Below are 23,031 nucleotides of genomic sequence, written 5' to 3'. Positions count from 1 at the left end.
TGTGTGAGTTTGCCTCCTCTTTTGTAAAAGCTATTGTTTATCGTGGCTTAAAAAAACAAAAAACCACCCAAAACCCCAAACATAACAGCTAGCCAACATGCCTATTTATTATTCAATGAAGCTCTCAAAAAGCTTACTCAAAACTTAGAAATTTCTGAACTGGGAGTTGTAATTAAGACTTTTTAAGCTCTCTGTTGAAAATATGAGAGGGGCTAAGACCAAATAGAAAGGAATAGAAATAGTCTAGGAAGGAGTACTGGACACAATTAATATCTTTAAAAGACTGCATATAACTACGTAACATTTTTAAAAGGAAAGGTAGATTTTTTCCAGATGTATTCATAATAGTTTTTCATTTAAGTCATCAAGATAAATGTTATTTTTATTTTAAGTGCATTATTCCTCTCACTTATCTTCAAAGAATTCAGGTGCATTAACATAAGTGAACAGTTCATTATCAAGTTCCAAAACGTAAACCTCTGTGCAACCACAAATAAATATATCACCAAATGTTTTCCAAAATGTGTAATTATGTAAAAATACCTCAGCTGAAAGCAGTGAGTTGATAGTTATTTTTCACCTTTATCATAATCAGTTGTTCAAGGATCACTAAGCACCTGACAAGGATATCTTTTCATTTCCTCTCTGTATTAAGTTGCTTGTTTACATGAAATGAGTAAACCACATCACAAAATAACTACAGTCATTTGCCTAAAGATAGTACATCTGCTCAGCAAAAAAGCACGCATGATACATACAAATGAGACCCCCTTCTGCACTAATTCAGCAGGTAACAAACATTAAAGTGGTGTAGCATGGTTTAATCAACCTTTTAGAAATGATGCAAATGAGAGACAGACCGAAAGTCCAAACTGCCCCTTCTGGGCAGTCATCAGCTAAAAGAAATCAACAAGTAGCAGCACAGGCTTGTAGGCATATAGATTCCTAAGCTGTTGGCCTATCTTCTGCATTCACTTCCACGTCTACTCAAGATTATTATGCTGCAGGCAAAACACGAGATACTTTTACACTTCCATCTTTTTGTTAAGAGATATAACTTATATAACCTAATAGAAAGCAAGGAGTAAAATCCAGAACTTCTGCTCCTATACTTCAATCGCTGGCCTAATATGTTCATTTCACCTTGAATTACAGATGAACACAAAATTCACTACGGTCATTTGCGTCTCCCTCAAGCCCCTCCACTAAATAATACCCAGGCTCCAAGAGTTATTGTAATGAGAAAAAAGGCACTAAAACACTTCAGGACCATTTGCACTATAAATTCATGCAGGTAATATTATGCAGTATTTCCAACCACATGTAAAGAGACATCTTCCAAAAAGCCAAACAGACCAATATTAGTTATATTTATATCCTTTCATCATAGAATATGCAGGCAGAGCCAGGTCAGGCAAAAACAGTAGTTTATAGCTACAGGAGAGAATGCACAGTGACAGACGTTCAGCGCTCTATCAATACGAACTCTGACTTAAAAGCGCAAGGGGCTCAAATACTTCTATGGCAGATATAAAATGCTTTGTGAAGGGTCCTGATACGGCAAAGCAGCATCTGCGTAGAAGGAAGCTTTGTTACAGCAGATGTAACTCAGTGCTCCTGGTAACTCAAAACCTGCAGCCCTACGGTCTCGTTCAGCTCATCCCTCTCTTTTGCTTGTGATGCTGCTGGTCCTCGACCAACTTTTAGGTGCACCAAGGCCTGCCTCCACACTTTAAAACTTAATTAACCAAATCCTGCATCAGCTTTTCCTTTTTTTTTTTTTTCCCAGGATTAATGTCAAGCACATGGGCCTACATTTACCTAACTCCTTCCATTTGATAGCATTTTTTCAGTATTCAAGACAGACATTCCTTGGTCTCCTTCAATATTCCTGCAATTATAAGACATTAAAGATACCCATTTCCATAGTCTGCCCTGTTGAGCAGTACTGATGCTTTACAAGGAATTCAACTTGCTACCCTGCTATGGCATAATTATATATCAAACGGTGGTGAAGTCAGCAAGCTTGCTGAAAATACTAAAATCTTTTACAGGACCTCACTACCTTCAAACAGGTTTGAACTGACACCATCTCAAACTTTAAATATTAATTTATCGATTCTGCAGATTAGAAACACAGAAGAAGCAAGCACATCCCTTGGGAAAGGTTACACCAGATCGAATCAAAGGCTCTATATAGCCCCAAATTCTCCACAACAATGCCCAACAGCATAAGTCTAAGGAAGCCTGAGAACAAGGCACACACAGAGGGACACTTCCTCAGAAATATTCTGCCAGCCTCTAGCTACTTGTAGTTCAGGGATTTCTTGAGACAGAGATGATATCTTATAAATAAGATAACCTTCAAAGTATTTTTCCAGCTGTTTTGGGAGCTTGCACAAAATTTAAGCTTCCACAAGATCCTGTGACAAACTCCCATATTTCATAATGAGTTACATAAAAAAAAATACCTTCTTTCTTTGTTTTGAATTTGCTGCCAGCCAGCTTCATTCAATACTCCCTACTTCTTGCACTAGAAGAGGAAAATAATAATTTCATATTCACCATATCCACCCTTCCACGATTTTACAGACAGCTACACCATACCGTTCTCAGTCATCTGTCTTTGAGGCTGAAGACCTCTATGCTACTCTACTCATGCCATCCTCAGCCATGCCTCGTATGTAAATTCTTCCATACTGTTGGTTATCCTGTTGCCCTTTGCCGTACCTTTTCAGTACTACTGTGTCCTTGTGGAGCCTCTGGGATCCAAATCGGAAAAAGTTACACAATGTGCCTGTGTCACAGATTTATACAGCATTTTACACCATGACGTGTTTTCTGATTCAATCACTGTCCTTTTCCTAATTTCTAGAGTTCATTTGATTTCAACTAGTGAGTAGTAACAATCACCTCAGACGTCTTTAAACGTAACAGGAGACTCTCACACACACACACACACCATGTACATCACAATCTTCATCTGCACTGAGTTTAAATTGTCATTTGTGTGTTTTTTCTGCAACTCTGCAGTCCTCAGGCTATACAGATTTAGATGGGAATTAAGATGCACACTTTTAACAGTGAAGGTAACAACACATCGAATCAATCCAAAAGCCCAGTGGGACAACCTTCCAAGACCTCTGGGGGATTATCTGTCACTAAAATTGTTTAAATCAAGACTGACAATGGCTTTTGACAGTAGCTATACCACTACATGCCCCAATTCAACCAATAACTAGTTCATAACTTTCTTTGTTATGACTGCTCACGTTATCTAGAAAAATTCACCCAATCACAAACGGCTTCTTTGGCTTTGTAATCTATGAATTTTACTGGCCATGCTGGGGTTACCCTTCCACGTACAATTATTTACTAGAAAGAACCTGGTCCACTGTTCTTCAAGTCAGTAGGAGAACTGAGTTAGGCAAAGAAACAACAGCAAGTTTCACTTCCTCAAATTTGCCCCAAACCCTACCAAAACCAATTTTTTATTACATTTGCTATTTCACACATTTTGCAAGTTAAAAACTGAAGGCAGTGTAATTCAAACATGTTTGTTCATAGTATTTTACCTCTAACATCTAAAAGCAAATAACGGCAAATATTGTGTCACCTAACTATTAAAATTGTATCAGTTTAAGAGTGTTGCAAGGAGAGGAGGAAATGGAACCATTTCTAAGTTTAGCAGTGCCAAGCTGTCAGAACTCAGATACAGAAAAACAGACTCTAGAAAAAGTCATTTTCTTAAACACCTATACATACTCTCCTTAATAAGCTGTTCAAAAATTCTTTTACCTATTGTAATGTAAATTAGATAAATCATCCCTAATGCCATTATGTGGTCGTCATCTCTTCCTGACTGATATCGTAGGTGTACACTATCACTGTCACCAAAATATACCTTGTCCGTGTTATATTCTCCCTGGATTAATCTCCTGTGCTTTCCTTTCATGAATAAATGATTTCTAGTCCCATGAAATTACATTGTCAGTGTAGTTGTTCAATGCCTGAGTTTTCAAAAATGCATTACAGCAGCTTTTTATCATATAGTATAGCTTGCTCAGTGAGTTATTTTTGTAACAAAAGAAACTTATTTCACTAGTCTTTTTTGAATGAAATAGTTTCAATTTACAACCAGTCTGGGAGATTGACAGACTTCAGGAAATATAGCTCAGATTATTTTATTCTAGATACTTAGAAAAAAAAAAAAACCACAACATATTGTCTACAGCATCTGTCACCACCGTAAAGCATTTGCAATTGTGAGGTAAAAGTTACATCTCTGCAGCTTTTTTAAATTAAAAAATATCCTCCAAGTGTTAAAAAACAATTCAGATAATACTCTTTCCCTCTACCAAGCAGGTTTGTAAAAACAGGTCTTTAATTCATACTCCAATTTTGCTTCCCAAAGGGGTTCCACTGTTCACTTCCTCAGTTTCCTATAATCATTGCAGCAGAAGAAAATGATAGTATGTTAAAATACTTTGAAGTAGAAAGATTTGCAAAAAGACAACCCCCCAAAACTATTATAGGCCTCTACTATTAATAAATGAACAGCCAAAAGAAAATTGTTAAAGTTCATCTGAACAGACACAGGCAAACTATTTTGAAGTACAGGCACTGAACACAAATAATCACTAGGGTTGGGTTTTTTTCATTTTGTTGTTGGGTTTTTTTTTTTTTTAAACACAAAGATAACATGACCAAATACAACACTTTGGAGACTTTAAAATGCTTTGTCTCTAGTTAAATGTTACTTTACCCAGAGATATTTATAAAGATCAATTGTCTTTGACAAGCTAAAATGTGCTTGTAAGTTGCAGGTATAAGATCTTATGCTTTCAGATTACATTTCTACAAGTTAATTTAGTCATCTCATACTTGTAGGCAATTTTCCTCTAAGTGACTAGATTGTTCTTCTCAGAGATTTCTACTCCTCCTTTCTCTCCCTCCTCCTCTTTTTTCATATTCAAATACAACTTGGAGAAATAAAGTTTTCTGTGGGATAGAAAGAAGATATATAAAAATAAGAGTAACCGAACACTTAATAAGGCATTATGAAATGAACAACAGAAAAAAGGTAAAAGAAGGGGCTTTTCTCCACACCACATGGAGTTACAGAATATAAAATTTAAAGGAAGAGAGACCATAGTCTCTTATTAGAAAATTTACTTGCTGTCAATATTCTAACTGCAAATGCATATTAAGATAAATCCGAAGTAGGCATCTAGATTTAATCCAATACACATGCATGCTACCACCGAAAAAGGAGCTCTTGCTTCTTACTTTACTATTACCAGTACCAATGCTAGTATTTCCCAGATTCCCCAAGATCTTTCCCATCTCACCAGCTGTTCCATTTCATGTTCCTGCCAACTCTTTTGCACCATTCATGCAGTCAAATCAGGCAACTAGATCCATATCTGGTGATGGGCCAAATCTATAATATTGCTGAAGTGTCTTTCAAACTCATTTCTTCAGAAGGGGGGTGGGGGTGTGTGATCTTAGTTTATTATCAAGAGCACAAGCAAAATATGAAGCAAGTTCAAAGTCATTAGATTTTTATTGATAAGAACCCCATAGCTGCATAACAAACAGAACAACAAAACAAAACGCGACATAAAAGCAGGGGAAGCAGAGACATGCAAGAAACAAAACACAGACACCCACTAGGTTCCTTCTAAGAATGTACAAAAGGAAGAGAAAATAAATAAAAAAAAAATATATATATAGCCACCTTCATCAGAATTCATGTTTTGGTAGTGACTGACATGATGACTAAAGCAATTAATAATTACATATACAATTACTTAGAAATGAAAAACATCAAATGAAGCCAATTCACAAATGCAACTACAGTTTTTTTTCTCTGGTATTTAATGAGTAGGAGCAGGGGAAGCCAATACACGTCCATTTTTTGCAGCTGGAACAAGCACTGTTAGCCAGCCCATTTTGGGGCAAATGAAAGTATTTTATTACTTGGGGTAAAAGTCAGTTTCTCAACTTACACAGAAGTTATTTTTTGCACCCACTCCAATCTGAAGTGACAGGTGACACGGTAAAATGAAAGGGAACATGCAAACACCTTCCACTCTCACTATTGTGCCAGTGGCACCATGTCCCTTTCAAGCACAGATTAAACAAAACCACTACCAAGTGCTGGATGCAATTCCTTGTCAGTTTCTGTCCTAGGGGTAAGGTAGGCCTGAAAAGGGCACCTGAAAGGTGCAGCAAATATATTGTTGTTTTTCTTAAAAGGAAAAGCATGCTTTTCAAGATAAGAAGGTAAAAGGAAAGTGTACAAAAATTAACCATATCCAAGACAGGAAGGAAGGGGGGGGGGGGGGGGGGGGGGGAGGAAAGAGAGAGAGAGAGAGAGAAAGAGAAAGAGAGAAAATGAATACTCCAGGCCTTAAAAAAAGACTTCTGGAATAATTAACCAGCACCTATGACTTGTTCCCTGTGTCCAACAGAAGGGGACAAGGAGCAGGGTTTGTTGACTATTCAGGAGGCAGATCAAGTTAGTAGTCTCTGAAGTAACGTGCCAAGACCTGTGATAGTTGGCAATGCTGAATATCTCAGACTAGAAGGACTTTCTCAAAGGATCCTATTTGCATCTTAGATTATTTTTTTTCCAGGTTGACAGATGACTTGTCCCCCAAAATAAAGCATAGTATTATGTGGAAAACCTTCATAATGAACAAGGGATAGTAATGATGTCTTCAGACTGACTAATATTATGGGGTTGGGTAAACTGTCTCAATTCCCAGTCAGTCTTTTTCAAACTAACTGCTCCTCCCCCGAGCCCACAGAGACATCATGACAAAGCCCAAGACAGCACGAGAGTCAGGTGAGATGTAGTTACTGGCTTTCAGAACAAGACTGTATTCCTATTGGTCAGATAGGGTAGCAACATACATCAAGAAATATATCTACACAAGAAATTCAAAACATCTTTTTTGAATGTTCTTTGCCTTTGAAGACTATTTGCCTCTTCAGTTAAACAAAACCTCTGTCTTGCTAGTACCACTCTTATTTCTGCATCTAAGGATTTCACTCAAGAAGCGGGTTAGCCCAAAGCAAATCTGATGTTATAAAAACCTATCAACATTTGCCATCTATCATGCTGGACCCTACCTTCTAACAACTTCAGAAACACAAAGTACACCTAGAGGAAAAAAAATAACATGACTCCACCAGTAAAGAAGCCAGGGTAAAAGTGCTGTTTTCCATTATAACCACTTTGGTACACTTCCTTGGGCATCAGAAAGGTGACAATGAGGACTGCAAGCAGGGTATCTTTTCCTGAAAGAGTATAAATTGTACAGACTTTCTCTCCAGGACTATTACACCCCTAGTACTTTATTTACTCAGAAAAATCAAACCCAGTTTACCTCCTATTATCACTGAACCATCAATTTAAAATACTTAGCTTTCCAATACCTCCATTCTGCCAGCATTTTCCCAGCATACGGTTATCCAAGTGTCTCAAATGAATATTTCTTTGCCATAAATATCTGCAATGTATCTGCCTCTAGCTTTTATGACAAAAATTTTATGACACAAATCAGTAGAATGATATCATCCTATTAAAGCACTCCCATCTTGAATTAGTTCTTCCACCTTGCCCCCTTACATTTTGTAGCTTGCTGATACATACTTTTCAGTGACACATTTTCTGCATGTTGAAGCACTCACACATATTCAAGAAGAAAATACCACATTATCACAGGCTGTTTTCAATCAAGAGCTTAAAAAGAAATAAAGAGTGTATGATCAGTTTCACAATCCAAATTATCTGCAGCAGATTCAAAAATACCACGCTTTATAAACTGAGATGATGAGTGTGTACTGTCAAAGGAAGGTCATCTGATTCACATTCCAGTAAAGGTTGAAAATGAGTCAGAACCAAAGAAAATAGAATTCCTCTTAACTCGCACCCTATTCTGTCCCTCAAACATGCTTTTTATTAAAAGAGTTTCTAGTTCACAGTTGGGTTTGCAAGACAGGACAACAACAGGACGGAAGAATTCCCTTGAGGGTGGAACAGACAGTTAATACATCTCTTGTTTTGAAACAAAGACTTTGGCAAGGCTCAATATCCCTTTGTGATTCTTTGAGAAAATGACCCAAATCTAGACAAAAAAAAAAAAAAAGTCCTTTGGGAAAACACCCAATCATTTAAATACTCAGGAGATACATCTTTCTGTACAACAGCCAGAAATGCCAAAGATGCCCCTCCCAGGAGAGCCAAGAGTGAACAACAGGCAAGAGAACACAAAACAGATGGGGAGCCAATGTGTGATTTGGACAGGTACAAAAATATGGGGCAGGGGAAGGATCAAGAGAAAGCATAGACTATAAATTGGATGTAGGAATTGGGAACTCTCGAGCAACAGGATGAGATCAGGGAAAGAACAACAGCAAAATGAACAGGCGTGGCTCAGAAAGCATTAAAAGAAGAGGACTAGGAGAGCCCAAGGGCATCAGTAGCAAACTGTGGAGGAATTTCAGGGCCACAAATGGGATAAGAAGAGGAGGTGCAACTGAGATTAAGGAGGAAATAGGCACACTGGGTGTCTTTTAGACACCTACTTCACAGCCCTTCTTTGCCTCCAAACCCAATGTTTAGAAACAGCACTGCTCACTGCAAACAAATTTCTGAGAATCTTGCTCGAAGAATAGATCTGTCGGTCTCTCTGATGGTGGTTCACATGCAGTCTGATCACAACACTGCTGTGGAGCATCCATCAATGAACAAGGAAACATTCCTATCACAGTCATTTTGTTTGTAAACAAATTTGTAAACTGATATTAGGAATAAATTTACCCTTATGAGAAACAGAAGTCTGGCTTCTCCAGTTAAACCAATCTGCTACATCTGATACTCATACCATCCTTACCATACACAGAAAATTCTGGTTTTATAGAATTTTATAAAATTTCTGTTTCTATTTTTTTCCTCTAATACAGGCTGCTGAGAGATGGAACAAAAGTATTACAATTAAAACAAACACAGCTCCTCCAAATCAATCAACATCTTTAATTATTACCATAGAAGTAATATCTACTAATGTCATTATTGGAAATGAACCAATACTTTACGGGCAAGCAAAAGGAAGTCCCTGCTCTGAAAAGCTCTTACAGTCTAACTCAGGTGATTTAACAGTGGTTCAGAATAAGTGTAAAAAGGAATCCAAAAGAAAAGCTTAAAATCATTTAAAAGTAATATACGGCAACAAGGAAAAATCACAAAGTTCATGGAGTAAAAGAAAAATTCAAAGGAAGGGGGAAAGGCGGAAAATAAGTAAAAAGAAATAAAAATAGGAGAAAAGGAACAGGAATGTAGGGGCAAAAACATACTGAATTTTGAAAATGAAGACTGGAATACTAAACGTACTGTCTGAGTACAAGAGTCAGAGTAATTCATTTTTGGTTAGGGGATTTCTCTGGCAGGAAAGTGAGAGATGATTATGTGGCAGAAACCATGATGACCAACACGAGGTCTAATCAAACAGAACTGGTTTTAGGGGTATTACAAAAACAAAGGACATGATTAAACAAGAGAAACAGCGAATCGGATGTGTAGACATTTTTATCTAACTCTCAAGCCTACAATTTCAAGCAGTGGACGTGACAACAGCAAGACAGGAATAAGGACACATTGCTCCACATTTAAACTTACTGATTCATGATTTTATAACCAAAACATACTTAAACACAATTCAGCAGAAATACCATCAATATATAGTAGCAGTAAAAGGTTAAGGCCCAAGATTAGAGAAGAATGTTAGTCAGAAAACTTTAAATCCAGAAATCTGCAACTTAATAAATAAACGAGTGCAATCAAGGTGTGAAAAATTGAATGGGAAAAAGCTTACAACATTGATTAATGCAAACAAAATTTAACCTCTTTAGTCTGCGAATCTTACTCTCTTCAATTCTAAATCATAAAGCATCCAAATCGCTCTGAAATATTGAAATCTTTCGGATTTTTCTTTTTTCACTATCACTGACACATATACGGTAACATAGTTTTAAGATATCAGAATATTAAAACAAAAATAAGAAATGTTATCCCACATTTATATCCATTCAAGTCATGGAATCACATTCTATTTCTATATTTCAATCATACAGTTTGGGTTATATTTTAGATAAAACTTAGGAGGAAAAAAAGCAGAGATATGAAAGCATATATAATAAGCAAATATTACCTATTACAGGAAAATACATTTATCAACAAAATGCGATTAATACTCAAAATCTGGTACTTCCTATTTTTAGTTTAGACAAAAAAAAAAGGACAGCTTGTCTGATTAGAACAAAAAAAGATTAATTTCTCTAATGTTAGGAACAGTTCAGGAGGAAGCACTGAGCAGATGGAGAACCAGCTTTCACTGATGCCAAGTCCTGTGATTTCACTCCAAAACTTTATTGTGGAAGGGGTTTTTTTTCCTGTTTGCTTGGGACAGTCCCTTTGGCTAGGGAGGAGAGACTGCATTTTTGTTGATTTCAGATACCTACAGGTAACCAGCAGTATCTCTCAGGCCTATCAACAAGTCCAAAGTTGCAGACTGCCCAAGGCATAACTGTCACAACTAAAACCTTTTCAAGTGTAAATAAGACTACTGGGATGAAGAGCCTCCACAGATGGGAAATGGTATCTACCAAACGACCATCAAAATAAAGGAAAGTTCTGATGTACCGGAATGGGGCTAGAAACAGAAGGAGGAGAGGAGAGCATGTTAGGGAAGCTCAGAGAACGTTTATGGAATGAGGTAGCAAAAAAAGGAGAACACAAGAAAAGATGCAGGTAAAGCACATGACCTTAACTGTTTATTTCAGGACCACATATACTAGGAATATTCAAGTGACCTATTACCAAAACTCAGTTGCAATAGTGTACTCTTCTTTCAAGACCAGTAACCTGGTACTAATATCTTAAAGCTGTTGATAAGTAATAAGAAGTAAGCAATACCTCTATGTTCTAGACAGAGCTTGTATCACCTGGTGAACAGCAAGGACATGAAATTTTGCATCTGTTGAAATTCTGACCAAATAAGATGCACAGTTGAAAACACATCTGTTCCACATGCAGTCATAAAGACATGCAAAAAAGAACTTAAAAATATTTTTCACTATTTTTCATACAGAGCGATAATTCTTTCAGAGATGATAAACAACAATTCTTCATCAGTCTAGATATCTCAATGGTACAAGAAACAGTGATGCAGAATAAGAGTTCTACAGAGACATATGGACATAAATAATTTCACAGAACATACAAAATGAAAAGTAGCGGAAGTTGGCAATCAAATACCACTGGAAAGTGTGACCCTTGATATATACAGTAATTCAAATCAACAAATTAAGCAGTTCTGTTAAGAAAACTGATTTTCAGCTATGCTGTAGAATTTTAAAACTCAAAGGTTTCTTTTTTAACATCTGAACCATGCCCTACCATTGCCACTCCTTTTGTTTGAGAAGAATTAGCGTCGAAAAATCTTCACACTACTTTTGCTTGTTTGTTTGTTTTTTCAAATCTGTTAGTATATACTTAAGATAGAAAAGTTGAACAAAACCCTATTTTTAACATAAGCCTTGCTCCAAAAGTTTGTTCAGCTTTTCCAAGACGGTCAATGACCTTCTGTACACTGCTAATTCTCATGTATGTATCAACCATGAAAAAGCAAAAATACAGCAATATATTGCAATAGACACATGAAAATTAAATAGGCCCAAAAGCAAGACGTTACAAACCCAAAACAACAGAGTTTTAGGGAATGCAAAGCAACTGCCACCTCACAATTCCTATACTTACTATTGATTACTATGATGCTCCAGTGACTGCTCTGTCGATTTTTATTCCACATTTCCTATTGTATTCAACTGTTAGGTATCTATAGAAATTAGTGTTCTTACAATATCAAAAATATTCCGCCAGTTTTGTTTGAACTACACAGCATTTCTCTTTCTTACCCTTTAAGGCCATCAGAATTATTCAGCCATGGACCAAAAAAAAAAAAAAAAAAAAAAAAAAAAATCAAAGCAGAAAAAATTAATGTCCAAAATTGTATTTTTTCATCTTGATAATCATCACATCCTGCAACTCGGTACATTGTTATTGAGGCACGTATGTTGGCAGCTTTTGGCTGCTGTACTGATAATGCCTACCACGTTTAAAGGAAAGCGATCAGGTCCCTAGATACGTTTTGATCAGCTCTGTAATGAGATTTTAAAAGCATATTTTTAAACTTAAAGCATCTATTCACAGCAAAAAAAATAATGAAGGACTTAAATCTATTTTGGCACCCAATCATCATCAGTCAAAAAAAGAGGACAGCTCTTCAAACATGGCAAGATTCTTCTAGCAAAGTAAGGTTATCCTATCACTTCCACTTCTCTTGTTCTTTACGCTTCAACAGCATTTTTACTAAATTGATTCAAGACATATTCCCTGAAGGCTTCACAATGGACTCGTAGTTTACATCAGCTAGACATCAAAAGCAATACAGAAAAGTTTGCTTTGCTATACTCAAGGTTAATTAAAAAAAAATTATAAAATGCTAAAAGAAGGAAAAAAACAGACTTAAAAACTGAAGTTATCACCCTACTTTACACAAAAATATAATAATCCCTAACAAAGAAGCTCTGTCAGGCTAGTGACATCAGCTGTTATCAAAGCCACCTGGCAGTTCTTACTGAAGACTATTTTCAGCTGCGTTTTTAACTATTCAGTCTGAAATTTTCCATCTCAGTTGTCTGCTTCAGGTAGTTTTTCCTCATCCTCCCCTCACCACCACCTTTTTAAAAAAGTCAGAGAATGACTGGAACATTTTTCTACCATGAAAGGAGGTAGGAAAAAAAGCCCTTGTAAGCTCTTCCTTTGAAAAACCGTAACCACTTTCCTGCCCTGAATCAGTAACTTGAAATCAGGCTGGACAATGGTTTTGTATGACAGAGGTACGCTTGGCTCATTTTGTGAAAAATCTGACCCGATTTCGCCAAGTTACCAGCTTCTAGAAATCAGAGTTTGTACGTATTTTTCAGCAGGATCTGCTGGAGCTTAACAACCAATGACCAAATAGTCCATCCTCAGTGACCTTCTGCATGTCACTTCCATGTGCAAGGCAACTGAGTTAATTAAGTTCCTCTACTCTCTGGTTACAAGTGAAGAGCCAGATTTTCACTATAAGAGAAGTCTGCATTTAACAGTCTTGCATATTTCTGCAACCTCACCTATGCCAATATCCCTACCATAGTTGAAAACAGTGTTCTGTCACTTGATATTGTTGGGTAACAGTAAGATTTAGGGTATACTGACAGAGCGTATGGAGGGAACATGGAGAAAACAGTTTGTAGGGGACACTAGAACTGGAAGCTTGAAATAATAAACTGGGATTGACTAGACAAGGAAAGAAACTAAGAGAAAAGTAAGAAGAAGATGTGGTAGTGGATTAGAAAACAATTAAGCCAAGTGAGCAATCCCAGGCAGCACAACTCAGAACTGGGGATCACCAGGACTGGACAGACCAAGGGACAGAATTGACAGAATATATGTGGAAGGGAGCTGGCTCACAACAAAACACTTACACAAGAACCACCACCGGGAACCAGAAACATAGAGAACAAGAAAAAAAAAATTAACAGAAGCAAGGGAGAGTGAGAAGAATTAGGAGGCAGGCAAAGGCTGACAGAAGAGGGACAGTCAAGAGACAGTCTGTGACTAGTCGGGCCTAAATATTTGATTGAAAAGACAGAATCGGTGCTGCACTGGAGATTGGCTTGAGGCAGGGACAAGATGGAAATATAGGCAAAAAACTAAAAAAGTGTTTGTCTTGAGAAGCTATTGGAAAATGTAAAATAGTATCCTAAAGACTTATCCTCTGCAAATATCTGCAAACCCCTTCCTCCCCCTCTCGGAAAAAATATCCCACTTTACTACTGATAAAAATACAGTATAACAACCCATAACTCTGTTGCTTTCTTAATTCAAGCAAAAGTAATGTTTTAAGATTTAAAAGCACCAATCCTGCTAATTATCAACAAGACCCATATCACAGAATATTAGTCTTCACATTTTCCTATTTTTGGTTTATTTTAACTAGAAAATTGCACGTAGAAGCATGTTTATCAAATATTAAACAAATACCAACCTTGGAATTTTAATTCCTTGGACATCAGGAATTCCTCCATATAAGTTTGTCTACTAGCATTAATTCTGTCTTTATTACTACATTATCCCAAACTATTCTTTCTATTCTATTTCATTCAATTAGAAGGATATTTTCTGAGAATAAATCCAAGCTGTATCTTGAAGGACAGCACCTTCTTTAAGACCCTGCTTTCAATTTTATGGAATCTAAATGTTATACAGCAGAACAGGTTTTTAATCTGAGATTTTGCCAAAGGATACTTAACTGGCTGCATTAATTACATTGTTGTGTGTTAACAGTAAATCACAAGACCTTTCTAAGGCTTTGCATTCACAAAAAATGGCACCTTAACTCCGTTCCCTCTCCAGCACTCCCATTTGTTGCAATTGAATTGGATCCATTGTGCAACTTAAGAATGCTAAACAGCAATATACTAACAGAAGTCAAAATTATCAAATAAAGCAGAGATGCAAACTTCTTCTCAGACCACCAGAAATAAAGATGACTGCATTCTCAATTTTCATACATAAACCAAAGAAACCATACAAAGAACCCCCCCAACACACACTGCTTTTTATGTGACTCCAAGAAATCTGCATTATTGTTTAGACGGTACTTTTTTCTTCCTCTGAAAGTACTTTATTTCATTGCTGTTTCTGATCATTTATTTTAATGTGAAGAACAGTCACAATATATCTTAAAATAAAGTAAGGCACTCTTTAAATGAAAAATTTAGAATTAGTAACTAGTAATAATACTAACCAACAAGATTTTAATTTTAGGCATTATAAGAATCTACAGAGTAAAATAAATGGGTTGATAGTAACTGTATTGGAGTATAACTTACCAAAATACAAATGAGTAGAAATATATAGTATTCCCTTTTATGCTTAGTTCAAAAGTACTATTCATCAGAACATTTTAAAGACATTCGGAAGACTAAGTATAAAGTTAGAGATATTAAAGTTTGTTTTAAAAAGCTGAACCATGGCAACATGCAGCTTAGGGCAGGCCTCTCGATTTAAAAAGTTTTGAGTTGTGATATCCACTTTGGTCCCCAGGCTATGTCACCTATCTATCTCTGGGGTCCATACCAAGCACCTTGACTCCAACACTGTTTACCATGCAACATACCATTCAGAGAAGTCAATACATGTCTCATGATCCTATGATTAAAAGTGGTGATTTAGGCCCAATTCATGCAAAACTGAACTTCAGAAATGGATTCTGGCACAGAGAAAGAAATCTCTGTTCCTTGTTTCTTTACCGTAGATTATTTCTAACTTACCCCTCCAAGCTGTTGCTGAAAAATCCAATTACTCAGGTTTGAGAGATTTTAGAGCTTCCAAGTTGCTCAACCCCTCCCCCCCTCCCAATACATTCTTTGCAGCTTTTTACTGAATGGTATTCCAACACATCAAGAGTTTCTAAATAATTTTAGGTAACTGGTTTTTTGTGCAACCTGTCCAGCCTGTCCCTCCACCTCCTCCTTCTATTATCTCCTTTAAAGAGGGAAAAACAATTGATCTTTATTTTCAAGGAGAGTAACACTTGCTGTTCATGCACACATCTGTACAGTGCTGATTACAAATCTTTGTCAAAACAAACAGCAAGCAGCTGCTTGACTGCTTTGCTGTGTTTAGTCATACTAGAAACCTTTTTTTTTTCTGGCAAGCAACCCAATGACCAAGATCATTAAGAAATTCATTGTCAGCACGAATAGGCTCAAAGTAACTGGATGCTGCACACACTCAGACCCATACATAGTTTCACAAAAAGGCTATAAATGCAGCAGTCCTGTTTTACTTGCCATCTGTCATGGCTCGGTGCAGCCACTATGCTATAAGGTGGCTCCCATGGAGGCTTTGAACCCTCGTAAATACATCAATAGCAGACAGGGACTGTGCTCTAGCATCCTGTTTCATCAAGGACAACAGACAGAAAAGTAGTAACGTTTCAAAATGCAAAACTAAAAAACTATCTGTAGAGTAGAAAATGATTACCTGCTGAGCTAAGCAAAACACTGAAATCTGTTCCTCTCTGTGATTCCCCACGTTCGCTCTGTCCCTCTTTTTCTGTATCCTCATAGCGGCTCCAGTTGGAAAAAATCTTTCTTCTTGAATAGCTTTTCAGTTCCTCCTTCTCTTCTTCCTCTCGTGATTCAGTATCATCATCCTCCTCGACCTGTGACATTTAAATGGACAGTTAAGCTACTGTAACTCAACAGCATTTTGTTCTGTATTTAAATATCACTTCATTCATACAAACAACTCCAACCACAGAATTAAAACCCAGAAAGACAAATCAGCCTGGATCCCCGTCAAAATTTTAGATTTTCCTGAACTGTATGCAATTCACCAACAGTATAATTAAAAGCACCTAGTGAAGCTTCAGTTCTTACAGGGGTCAAGCAGTAACACTGATGCAAGTTCCACTTGTTCCCCTCCTATTCTGGAAGCCCATAAAGAACAGCTTCCTTCCTGAAACTGAGCACGATGTGTATGCAGCAGAACTAAGAATTTAATCACAGTATCTCTGTCCAAGTGTTGCGGTGATACAGGTAACTGAAAGAACTGATTTTTGTAGAGAAGAATAGGAAAAAGATAATATAACAAATACTACAGAAAAACATCTGGAAAGGGTGATCTATGTAAGAATTTCCGTTATAACAAACTACATGGTCTTAACTCAAGTAATATTGAATAATTAATCAAATTTATTTCCTTCATTAAAGCCATTTTATGGAAATACACATGGAAAAATTAAATAGACTACTGGCAGTCAACCTACTAGCCCAAACACTTAAAAAGCTCTAGGGTGAAAAAGAAAACTCATTGCAGAGTCAGCTTAAGACGCAAGCAAAATAGGCATTTGCCACAAGTACTCAACAGCCATGGAAAACAATTCCTTCCCTTGAATCCTCTATATCTCAACAGAGCTGCTTGCCTCTCCTAGAGCTTGAGGATCAGCTGCAGTGACTATCAGTTCACAAACAGAAAGATTTGCTTCCTGGAGGAAGGAGCACTCAACAGGCAAGAGGAGAACTGAGAGCACCCAGAAAAGTTCTCTACAACATACTTTATGCAGAGGTCTAAAGCTCTGAAGAGGTGAAATGAGGGAGTTAAGAAAGAAGATATTAGCACTGTGTCTGCCCCCAAACATTCCTGCTGACAGCTCCACTCTCTCTTCTCTCCTTTATTCCCTCTCTCCTTTCACAAATCACAAATTTCACTTTCCTAACAATATGTACATTCTTCATGACCAGGGCAGTGAAATTCAAGTTTATCTACACTGCTGTAAAGCTTAAAGCCATCTCCAGTCAGCATAAAATAATTTTAAAAGCAATCTACCTTTCAGTAGGTTATTATATATCCATAACCCAAAACACCCTTAGCACTTACCATAAGGCACTGGCTTTAAGGAGGACCTTGGCTTTGATAGTTTAAACCAAATGTAATTCTGAAATGAATGTGAAGAGCAATTATTTATGTTTAAAAAAAGCCCTTGTAAGTGAAGAGCTGCAACATCTTGTGCAGAAAGGTTACCAAAGACTCTAGTAGTTACTGTTTCTAAAACTACATTAGGGTATTTTTAAGCACACACTGTGGACTTATATACTAGTACAACATTGGACAATCTGGCAAAAACAACTGCACAAAGCCACTACCAGGAACAAACCACCATCACTTCATTAACTTGTTTTATAACCAATGAGCTACTTTCATAGCTCAAGAAAGGATATAGAGCAATGCAACACGTTTTAGATTGATTTTAGAAATCCATTGTGAAGATGGCTTAACTACTCCATAGAGAATTTTCTGGTCAATTTTGGCTCAGCTAGACAATAACAAACTGTTTGAGGTTTTCATGTGTCCAATTATGCAAGAGAAAAAACTATCAATGCCAAATAAAGCCCTGTTCCACACCAATTACTATATTTATATGCAAGTACATCATCGTAAAAAGAAGACTGACACAGACAAAAAAGTAGGAAGTAGCAGTCTGTGGACAGTGGAGCATTGCTACTCCTTATTTCTGAAAGTATATTAAAAATTACCAAAAGTAGCACTGAATCCTGTTTCACGGCTTTTACACAAATTTCCACTGAAAGGGCACAGCATCTTCAAACGATTGTGAAAGTTTAGATTCTCCCATGTTTGATGTCTTAAAAATGACTGCGCAGCACATTGTAGATAATAAGTAGCAAAAGCAGAACTAGAATAATAACTTCCCAAGAAAAATAATCCACCAATCTTCATAAACAAGCTTCTTTCAGCACTGTTGGAGAGATGTGGTTAGGAACAGCATGAAGGAATGGTAAAATCAAAGAGCTTAAAAACAGGTTAAAAGCTGTCATAATTATACAAATGTACTCCCAGTTGTTGAATAGCCGACAAGAAGAAAAATAATCTGTGCTTTCTCACTGATTCTGTGCAATTTTTAGGCAAATTCTCTTTTCTATTTGTCAGATGAATACGTTAAAATGGTTGTGGACAACTAGTTGTTTGTGTGAGCAGGGAGACGAAGTCACAACTCTGTATTACTGCAGACTAATCCAGAGCTACAGTTTCCACAGAACGAAGGCCAAATCCACTTATATCAAGACAAGATTCAACTTATTTCTCTCCTGTTGTTCTCCTATAAATTGAATTATTTGCTATAAGCCAGCTAATCTAGTGAGATTCAGTGCCCAAAATAACTTGGAGTTGATACAATTCACAAGTGAAAGCAGGAATAGTGCTACACAGATAGATCTGTGTTGTACTTTGGTTTTATTTTTTAAGAAAAGTTCAGAATCACCTTAGGCAACTATGACATATGTAATTACTCGTTATAGACCTGCTTAGAGGATTCAATCCTTTCAGCTGTCAATATAAACAAAACCGGAGTATCACCTTATTATTTTAACAAGCTTCCAGTAAATTAATATGGATTGAAATGTTTTCTCTTAACTGGACTAAATTCTTTTTCACATTCTGTTATTGGCTATGTTACACAGCACACCTTAAGGAAATTTCATTTCTTAGAAGTAAAATCATTAACTTGAACTTTAAGAAATAAACCTCAGTTCTCAGGAGTTACTAGCAGTTGTGCAGCCTGGTTCCCCAAGTACTGTCCTGAGGTTTACTTTTGAAGTGAGTAAACTTCCAATACAAACCTGCTTACATTTCCCATAAATATTTAACAGAAAATTTTACATGATTCACTGCTGTGCTACAAGATAAAACTGCAAATAATCACATTCAAATATTCAACATTCAAACAACTTAAAGATGCGTCTTCAGCATTAAAATTACCAAATACATAAAAAAAACTCTGATCAGCGAAGCTGCAGAAAATAATTTGCTTCTACCACCTCACGAGACAGCTACCATCTAAAGTGAGAACCTCAGAAACATATAAACATAAATCTTCATTACTTTCCTCTTAGCTGCCTATTTAGCTAGACTATATGCTGCTACCATTATCTTCGTAACTGACTGAAAATGAGTCTTAATCAGCACAGAGCAAACATCTGTCCTATGTGTAATGAAATAAAATAACTTCCCTCCTGCCTCATCCTCAAATAACAAATGATACAAGATGAAACAAATTCTAGAAGCCAACTCAAATATAACCTTTAAAACAGCATTCCTCAGGTAAGGAAAAAAATATATGCCTTTAAACAGTACTGAACTACATCTACACGTTATTGCTCAGTGCTATAATGCACCATGATACCACAGGAGGTATAATATTTATCTACCTTGCCTCTGTTTCGGATACTATTACATGCATTACCATTTGCATATTTCATTGAAATTTTGAGAGTGGGGAAGTATGCAAAAGCCTTGTTGAACAAAACCAGGAAATCTTCAGACTGTTTCGCATATCAGAAGAAAAAAACCACAGTGTTCTGCCTAAACACTAAGTCCATCAAAGTCATTCTGCCCTGCAGAGGAGCTTGCATGATCCTGGTGTCTTCCGTCAAGGAACGGATTTTCATCCTTTATCAGAACCTATGACTCTGCCTTCCTTCTGAAGGAAAGCAAAATGCATAGGACACGTGACCCCAATCTACAGCCTCTACCACAGCAAAAGGATATTTTAGTACACTCTCCTTTATACACTAATTTTGCATACAGGGTTGGGGATGGTATGGTACTGAGAAAAAACAGGAAAGCGGGGTTTCTGTTTGACTTCTCTTACAGAAAAGAATATGTTGATGCACATGGTTCAGGAATGAAGGTGTCAAAACGAGGTAAACATTGTTCTGAACAGGCAAATTCCCCCAGGGTCATCCTCCTGCACTTCCCTGGAACCCAGAGTGGTTTGGATCAAACCAAGGCTGAAGTACTCAATGGAGAAAGTGCAACAGTGACCTCTTGCATCCTGCTTCAATTATTCAAGCACTCTTCACTGCAAGTGCAGTCAGTCCTAGCATGTTAAGCACACACGTGCAAACACTCAACAAGAATTCTTAAACTCACAGCTCTTTAAAAAAAAAACCCTTGAAAGTGCATGAGAAGTCAGAGCTTCCATTAAGACTTTCTAAAACTGTATTTATTACCCTTAGGAAACCACAGGAGCTAAAGCTTATAGCCCTCTTCCTGTTCAGTTCTATTAACTCTGTAAGAAAAGTTTAAAATGTTTAATCTCTGTCAGTACTTCGAATATTATACAGTGACTGGGAGGAACATAGAACCAATATACGTTCAGCTTGCCTTTCTTTCAGCCAACTGCCCTTCCCCATTATGTAGGTATCACGCATTATTAGAATTCTATTTTTCTTTTGTAGTGTTTCTCCCAATTCTCTTCCCAAGAATGTCACTTTACAGGATGTATGAAAACATAGTTTAAGCTTTTTTGTTAATCTGTTAGAAAGAGCATAGCTATTTTTTTCCTACACCTTCTTCCCAAATTTATACAATAACCTTTTCATTTTATCTTCAGAAACTCTGCACAATTATATTGATTAAGTGTTACTTTTCCCCTTTGTTACTGTAACTTCTATATTACTGTTTTCGATGTCACAACTCTCAAAACCATACACATTTCCATTCTTTATTAGGGACACTTACTTACAATACACCAGACATCTAATATATCCACACAGAGTCCACAAAAAATAGTTAGCCACTGCCATCCATGGACATTTGCACGTTCATGGACAGTGATAACCACTGTCTAATCCCTACATTTTCTGCTCTCCAACCAGCAACAGCACACACCAATTCCTTGAGTACACTTCTGTCTTGATTCTGTCTTGTTCCTTTCTTGGAAACTGCTGTAAGGTTGTGGCCGAGTGCGATACATTCAGGCTTATATGTCTCAGTCACAATTTCTCTTCTCATCATGGGAAAAGGCTAGCAAGACAAAATGAAAATAGCCTATGGGTTGAATCTGACCTAGACTATCAGCTGGATCATGAATGGGCATATACCTTTTCCTCATTTGTATTTAAAATCTGTGCAGAGACAATTTCTCCTCTCCTCCTCATCCCAATTTTAGCAGCATTTGTTACAGTCAAATTCTCACAGATAGAACTTGTAAGTCACAGGGGCAAGAAACCATATATAATAAGCAACAAAGCAGCTCACGATCTCTGCATTTTAAATTGTTTCACAGAATAGAAGTCTGTACACAGAGGCTTGTATGCGTGACAATAAGTAAGGTAGCTTGGCTGATATTAACTACTGAGTGCTTCCTCTAGGCAGACATAAGTGGAAACGTGAAAGACTTTCAGTTACGCTTTAATGACTTAAATTGCACTTGGGAAGACATACTGCTTTTAATTTCATGGTTCAAAGTTATTGCTGGTGTAACCAAACAGGAGCAATGAGATTACACCAGGAATTATCTTAGCACAATATGAATACAACACAATCTCAAAAAGATTTCTTTTTTTTTTTCTTCTAACAGTGCTCATTAAATGCCCTTTTTCTACCTTAAAGAGAGAATCCCCTGACAGCTTAATTTTCTCTATCACAATGATTGACAAGCTTATACCTTATGATAGTTATATATAGTATAATAATCTTCAAAAAAGTTGTTCTGATCTTCCACATTTACCTAATTACAACCCCTAGATATATGTCCCTCTTCTCTGTCTTGTAAGTAATTAGAGATTTATTAACATTAACTAAACTTGGCAAAGGAATACATTATTTGATTTATTGTGGTGGAAATTTAATAGGCTCTCTAAAATACAAACTGTATAGTAAATTAAAGTAAAACAGAACATATTTTCAGAATCATCGCAAATGAAAGCAGAACTGCACTTTTAAATGCATTTATTGATGCCATTATTTTACAAAACATATAGTACTACTGCAATTTTATCAATACTGATGCAAGTTTGTAGGTGTTTGTAGGTATTATATACACATTCCACTATCTGGGAAATTCCCATGAAGCATGCCAACACATTGTTCCGTCTGCCTAGGAATATTAATGATAAATTTCTGTACAGAGAAAAAAGAGCAAGTTAGAACAATATAAAAAGTTCAGGATGAGGTAAAAGTGGAAAACAATCCCCCAAACTATTTTTATTTAGTACTCTTAATCTAGATTTTAGAAAAGTAAATGAAAGATTTGTAAATTTCCCTGAAAAATAAGATTTACCTAATGCATTGATACCATAAGATACCATAGCTTCTTTCAGAGACAGAAAAGAATATTTTTTAATAATACTCAGCAACACCTGCCAAAAATTGAGCTGCTAGTTTATCTATACTGCATTGTTTTCAGACATCATATTCAAAAGCCTGACCAAAATAACAATGAAAAAGTAAATATAATAATCTTGTCTACCAAATTATTTTGCTTCAAAGTTCCTGCTTATTCTACGTATAAGATGCAAATAATTGGAACTGATTAAAAACTTGAA

General features: G+C 36.6%; 1 protein-coding gene across 2 annotated transcripts in view; it reads right to left on the bottom strand.

Moving 5' to 3' along the window:
- Positions 1-23,031, bottom strand: part of AVEN (apoptosis and caspase activation inhibitor) — a 101,756-nt gene that overhangs the window by 62,678 nt on the left and 16,047 nt on the right. For both annotated transcript variants that reach the window (XM_082485642.1, XM_082485643.1), the window contains exon 2: positions 16,166-16,346. In XM_082485642.1, the coding sequence (XP_082341768.1) occupies positions 16,166-16,346 (181 nt within the window). The remainder of the gene's footprint in view (positions 1-16,165; positions 16,347-23,031) is intronic.

The sequence above is a fragment of the Vanellus vanellus genome (assembly GCF_965231255.1).
Source record: "Vanellus vanellus genome assembly, chromosome: 6".
NCBI classification, from domain to species: domain Eukaryota; kingdom Metazoa; phylum Chordata; class Aves; order Charadriiformes; family Charadriidae; genus Vanellus; species Vanellus vanellus.
The sequence above is the reverse complement of the archived record's forward strand: the minus strand, read 5'-3'. Positions and strand labels throughout refer to the sequence as shown.